Raw genomic sequence first — 7,146 nt, 5'->3', positions numbered from 1 at the left:
CCCTTGGGTTTCAAAGACCCTAAAGACTGTGCGTGGAGCTCAATTTCAGTCAGAATACCGCGAGAGAAGAGTTGAAAGGGACAAAAGTAGCTCCCCAGCGTCAATTCTAGAGGCTGTACACTCTTCCTCTAACGGAAAAAAAACGGTTATGCATGAGGTAGCCTTATTGAAGGGCAGAGTCAAAGACCTTGAACTGGCGAATGGCGACGCCTACACGCGCTCTCCTCCCCCTTGTTGTTGGATTACCTGGTCATTTTTTTAGTGCATCTAAGCGCCAACTACTACGTGGGCATCACGTTTTGCTACACCGGCATCAAGCTTATGTGGGCATCACATTTTACGCACTCTGATTGGCTTTAGCTTACACAGACAAACCGCACAAAGGCAGTGAAGCATGTGCACTAACAGCCAGCCAATTCTCAAGGATTCTTTACAACTAACTACAACTGCTGTGAATTAATTTCTTCTTCTGCAAGGGCCATTTCACACCCCTTGTCTCTATACTGTTTATTTTAACCGCCTTTGCATTCAAATCTAATCACTTGATTCTCTTTTTCTAACTCAAATGCAATCTCTCTCTCTCTACTTATTAGATGAAAGACTTGCTGTTCTTCCGTATCCTTATCTATCCTCCTCTAGATCCTTCCCATTCTGAGAGGATTATCCCCGGCTCCCAGACGATCTCAGCCTCTATGCAGTCATAACTCCAGTCCAAATATGACATTACGCCCTCCTTGGTTCGCTCTCTCGAATGGGCTGAACTAGTGCAATACTTTATTCACCTAGTTACACATGAAGTTGCTGGTATAGGCAACTGGCTGTCATGAGGTTGTTTTCCTTGGCAGGGGCTGGCTGGCATCATAGTAACATAGACTTGAGAAATCATATTTCAGCATAATCAATGTGTAAGAGGCCGGCATTCTGCGGGTCCTCGAGACCAGTGTGGAGTCACATGACTGGTGTAGAATAGATCTTTTTATAAAAACACAATAAAGCATCTTGTTGTGAACTGATGTTTTTAATGATTTTATTGAGTTATTGAAGAACTAAGTTTTCCTTCTGGTCCGGTCCGCCCACAAAGTAATATATACTTGTGGGCTTACCCGGTGTTTTACCGACGAGGGTTGGATTTCCCACAACACATCTTATTGAGTAAAACTGATTTTTATTCTCTTCTTTAGATGTCTTGACACCAATCTAACATGTTCTTGAGTTATGACTAGCCCTACTTAATCTTCCACGCTGCCTTTTCCTTGCCAGCTTTGACCTTCCCTGACCACCACTTCTCGATAGTTCAGCCATCACCTGCATATTAACTTCTTTCTGATAAATTTCATCCCTTCCCTCACCTGCAATAACCTCCCCTCCATCCCATAGCCAGGTCCTTTTTGCTCTAAACGACTTACCAAGTGTCGTGTTTGCCTGTCAAAGCATCTAGTTCTCAGATTTCAATAAGGGATTCTGATGTAGTATTGCCTCAGTTCCCTTTGAAAGTTACTTAAATGCCCCAAGAATTGATGAAGAAGCCTCTCTAATGCCACCTCACTCGTCTTTCGAGTTATTCAAGTTGTGTAGCTACGGACTCCGACACTGGCTATGGAGGAGGCTGGCCTCCTGGACACTTGGATTGTATTGGGCGCTCACTTGTACCTTGCGTTACTCATTGTGTTGAAGACTTCACTCATTACCCTAATATATGATTTCTTTATCCTATGTTATTACTCTTAAGTACTATGATGCAGCTGCCCCTACTCAGGACAACAACCTCATGACAGCCAGTAGAGTAAGGCAGAGTATGGCTGTATAGAGGCTGAGGTCACCTGGGAGCTGGGGGATAATCCTCTCAGAACAGGTAGAAGAGGTGTAGCTGACATCTAGAGAAGGATAGATGAAGATATCAAAGAATAACAAGCCTTGCATCTAATGGACAGAGAGGGAGATTGCATTGTATTTAGAGAATGAGAATCAAATTGTTATATTTGAACATAAAGGCAGCTCAAACAAATAGTATAGAGACAAAGGCTGTGGAATGGCCCTTCCAGAAGAAGAAGTAAAGAATCCTTGAGATTTTGCCCCACTGTTAGTGCACATGCTTTACTGCCTTTGTAGGGCTTGTACCTGTAAGCTAGAGCCAATCAGAGTGTGTAAAATGTAATGCCACATAAGACTGATGCCCACGTAGTAATTGGCGCTTAGATGCACTAAAAAATCACTAGGTAATCCAAAAACAAAGGGGGAGCGCGTGTAGACGGACACAATATCCCAACCTGGATCCCAGATGCTCGGGTTAGGGTCTGAGAAAAACTGGCCGAACATATGGAGCACTGTTCCCCAGGCTATACTGCACTGTGGCTTGATCATATTTTTGAGAACCATGAACTTAATGGCACTAACAGGGTTGTTAAGCCATGAACACTGAAAAGCCAAGCAAAAATTAGCTTGGCGGCAGCAGTCAAAAACCCTCCGACTACCCTATTGCCTGCCATCTCGAGTTACAGGCCTTTCTTTGTTTCCATGATATTTAGGGGATGAAAGCATGTGCCACTCATGAAGTCAGTAGCATATATATTGAGAATATTAATAGGTGACGCTCTATTCTACCACGATGCTTCGAAGCGTGATGAAACTCGTATGTATTCTAATTTTCTCTTCTCAGGCTGTACTGTTCGGTGACTTGGGCCATATTATAGCGTACAGCCCCATGGCTAAGGCTATTAGCAGGACCTCCCTATAGAGTACCCGAGTTTCCTGAGAGCCTTTTCAAGGAGTGGCCAATGTTCGTCTCAGAGAAGACCTTCTATGGGCACTGACCAATGCCTTTTTGAAGTCTAAGAGATATGACCTAAACGCCCTTGTGCTAGCTAAGTAACAAGCACAATACAGTGGCTTCAAAGTGTAAGAAATGTTGCAAACGCTGGGCCTAATCCACACAAGAGGACATTGTGATTGTGTAGTAGTATTTAGAAAATTGGGAGCTTCGATTTCTACATGGATATTATGCCTTCGTTTGGGCGGTATTTTTGATTTTTTTTCCCTTTCTCCTTTATAATGAGCACCACGATTTATTCAAGATTGAAACACGCTGACCTGGGAAACTGGGCATACTGAGAAACAATATCGGCTGTAAGTTCTATCCCAAGGACTTAACTGCGAAATCTCGAATTTGAGCGTAAACAACTAAGATTAAGACTAATTATGACTGAGATGGCACCGGTAAATAGAAGGTACTAACATAACAGTCTCGGGCTGCTGTTGTTTACACTGGCAATATTAGTATTTAAGGCTAGAGATAGCATAACAGATATAACCCGAATAAATACAGCATGACAACTAAGCACAGGATACGTACTATATCTTCATCTCTTACACAGTAATTGTGGCTATGCCATTTGCTGAGATTAACATGCTAAGTTGGAAATCGATCACCAGTTCTTTCAAGTTAAGTTTAGGATCTTGCTACAACTTGCTGGACTGTAGCTTGCTAAAAGCAAAGGTCGAACACAAGTCATTCAAAATTTCACCTAAGCATTCCAACAGCTCAACATCAAGCAATTCTTAGATACTGATATGCGAATAAATTTTTAGTAGTATAGCTTAATTCAAATATTTGCCGGAAAGATAGTTTATGAGGTTAGAACTCCTATTCATCACCAAGCTTATCCTTGTCCTGGCTATCTAGTTCTACCAAAGGCTGACTAACTCCTACTGCATGCACCACCCATCAGGAGCCGTGAAAGATACACCATCATCGCCAGTGCAAATACAATCAGAACCTGCGAAAGAGCAGATTATGTCACGTTTAGCAACACCGACATCGCCATCAAGGTTTTTGTTCTCGCCAACATTTTGAACGTTGCCAGAAGGGGCTGCCAGAACACTGGCAGCAAAGGCGAGAAGTAGGGTAACAGTCCAGCGTTGCATGATTGTTGAGTTGTAGTTTCTGATTGGTGTTTTGTGGAGGGGACTTTGCAATGACAAAGATGCTGTAACAAAATTAAGGATTGAGGAAGAAGAGAGTAGTAAGAAGGGTCAAGAAGAGGTTGTGAGCGAAGTCGAGGTATGAGAAGTACGAAACCGATGTTCTAGAGAAAAAAGAAAAGAACCCATATGTTGCGGCGAGGCACTCTTATATACTCGTCCAGACGCTTCTCAAGTAGGTCTAAACACGTTCAATTATGCTACTATGTCTACATCGCTAGAGCTACATCGGCATCACGAATATGAAAGAGGGTCACCAAATCAAGAATGCCTGAGATCTAAAAACGATATATAGCAGCTATGTTCACCTCGGCATCGAGGCACACGATAACAAAGTTGCCATAGCTCCTAAGTCATCTCTATAAGTCAGGCCTCTGAAATGTTTCCAGGGAAGTGGAAATTCAATCATACTGAACTCGTTTTATAGCTCAGCCTTTAGTGCAGCCAACGGAGGATCATCACTAGCCTTGTCTTCTGTAGAAGCCCTTGTCTCCACGCTTCCTGTTTCCTCGTCTAGCCCGAGAATAAACCTTCCTTTTTTCGTCAAGTTATGTAATTCTTCCGTTAGTCTCAAGCCATCTTCTTCCATAAATATCGTCAACCTCTTCCTACATAGAATAGCCCACAGGAGGGCAAGCACAGTTGCAGGCCCAATGCTTGACGATTGTTCTGGAGGGAGACTGATCATCTATACCTTCCAGGCCGCTCGGTCGAAAGGGGGGGGGGGGGGGACGAGGAGCCTCATGAATGCGGATTTGAGATAAGTGTGGATAAAGGTTTTTCAATGGATAGAGCAAGCTTCACGGAACTAGCAAGAGTTTCGCGTTGAGTGTGTCGTCTCTTCATTCTACTCCCCGCCTTATTTTGAAATCAATATTGTAGAGTTTTAGTAGCTTGTCAGTCACTGTGTTCTTAGTCTGAATAGGCTAAAAGACTAAAAGTAGCCTAGGCCCTGTAACTGTAACTGTTATTTCACCTGCTGAAAAAGAAAAGCATGCATATTAAAGGATAAGCTTGGAACAATTATACACGGGGTTATAAGTCATGGTATGGGCATGTGATTCTAGAGGCCCTTCTATTCTTGAGTCTGAACTGGAGCAAATTTCGCGCAGTCTGGAACTCAGCTATACATAATGTTTATGAATAACGTTGGCTCTGGTTGAGGCAGTGCCTATATGTAACTTAAGTCTAGAGCAAGATAATTTAATGCAATAGGACTTTCCGTTGTCGAAGTTCCCTTGTCTTATTTGGGGACACTCACTTTTCTCAATGCCTGGCCTTAACTTTGACAGCGCAAAAGCCTTGGCAGTATTCGGAGGATAAAATAGGCTCTAGTCGAGTTATGGTGATTTTCGAGAAAGAGGTTCGGATTGCTCGGATTCAAGTGGTCTGTTGGAGCTGCATCTTGAGTCTCGCATTGAGAAAAGATTGCAGGCAAGTCGTACCTGGTAGGGGAGAGGAGACTCGTTGGGCTTTTGAATACTACATATTACTAATGGTTAATTATATCTCGATTCCCTCGTTCTTCTCACTCAATCAGTAGAGCTCCAAGCTTAGGGATAGTCAGCCCCCCCTTAATAGAATTGCGACATCCACCAATTATGGACCATATCATGAGACTGAGACACACGCACGTCTTTTAGCTATAGCCAGTAATACCGCAATGTGCTCAATGATGTTCGTGTTGACTCGCATCGAGTGCTGCTGTTGTAAAGGGCATCATTAGCGTGCATGGAATAGTGGAATATATTAACAAAAGGGCTGTGGTAAAGGAGGAGATGAATTATTGTAAATATAAGTGAATGCCAATAGTTGCCGTGTGAGTGAATCCCTTCGAGCCTGATTTCAACACACTAAGAAGCTGGTGATTAGTTGTTAGGCAGCTCTACTATCTTGCATCCAGATCTATGTTCCGTTGATTTGGGATTATCTATCTCCTTCTATCTTGGCAATACAGAGCTTGTGGTGGGGGTCGGAGGCAATATTGGGGATGGTCGCGTAATCACGGTGTGTGATAAGTGAGCGATGCAGATAACTGAGCACTGCATTTTTATCAAGTCTCTGAATTAAACCTGCAATAGAATCGTCATAAACTGCCTGGTCAATTAAAATTGATGACTATACTATTTTATGTCGACCTCGACGGCCTGTTAACAGGTCCTCGCATTATATCTGGTCTTTCTGCTAATACTACACTGGAAAACCTTTGCTCCTCGTCACCTTCTGTGGCCACCTGTTGAGGATTCGACTCTTACCTGGATATCAATATCTATCTGATCAGTTGATTGTGATGCTTCCCCTGTAGTTCAAAACTCTTCTTTCTTTACCTTAGTCCTTTTCCCTCCTTCTTGGTGCCCTACTGTCTTATTCTCTTGTTCAAGCTGCTGAACAAGACCATCTCATGCATAATAACTGTTTTTACCTACTCATAACGCTTCACAGCTTCACTTATTGATTTCAGGGAGCTGCTCTTATGATTTCTAATCCTTCTGTCATCTCAAAGCTTGATGTGCAGCTACTGACTCCGACGTCTCCCATAGAGGTCACAATACCATCGACCCCTTGGACTGCAAGGACCTCAAGGACAGTGCTAGAGAACCAACCAATCGCACTCAAAGTATCTGCAAGGAAGGATTAGAAATCATAAGAGCAGCTCCCTGGAGTCAATACTTGAATCCATGAAGCATTTTGGGAAGGCAACAACTGTTAGTATAAACGATGTGGTCTAACTATGGGAAAGGGTTCGATAACTTGAGCAAGCTAATAACACAGTAGGATGGCGCTGGTGTGGAAAAGGGACTAGGATACTCAAAGAAGAGCCTTGAACTATAGGGGAAGCATCACAATCAATTGATCAGATAGATATTGATGTCCAGGTAACAGTAGAATCCTCAAGAGGTAGTCGTGTCAGGAAGGAGCAAAGGTTTTGCAGTGTAGTATTTGCAGAAAGACTAGATATAATGCGAGGACCTGTCAGAAGGCCATCGAGGTCAACAGATAATAGTCTAATCATGAATTTTAATTAATCGGACAAATTATGGTGTTTCAATTGCGCGTTTAGTTCGGAGGTTTAATAAAAGTGCGTTGCTCACTTATCTCTGTCGCTCACTTAACATACGCGTTATATATATGGGCACATCCATATTATTGCATATGTGAAGCAATCCT

At 42.8% G+C, this 7,146-nt stretch overlaps 1 protein-coding gene across 1 annotated transcript; it reads right to left on the bottom strand.

Moving 5' to 3' along the window:
• Positions 1–3,702: 3,702 nt before the first annotated feature.
• Positions 3,703–3,921, bottom strand: HOO65_050583 (uncharacterized protein; the record flags this gene model as incomplete). The annotated part of the gene is made up of 1 exon (XM_071000951.1): positions 3,703–3,921. One exon carries the CDS (start codon positions 3,919–3,921, stop codon positions 3,703–3,705), a length of 219 nt encoding a protein of 72 aa, XP_070858642.1.
• Positions 3,922–7,146: the final 3,225 nt, after the last annotated feature.

Source organism: Ceratocystis lukuohia (assembly GCF_044167205.1).
Source record: "Ceratocystis lukuohia strain C4212 chromosome Unknown Supercontig5_pilon, whole genome shotgun sequence".
Classification (NCBI taxonomy): Eukaryota; Fungi; Ascomycota; class Sordariomycetes; order Microascales; family Ceratocystidaceae; genus Ceratocystis; species Ceratocystis lukuohia.
This window is presented reverse-complemented; position numbering and strand designations above follow the sequence as displayed.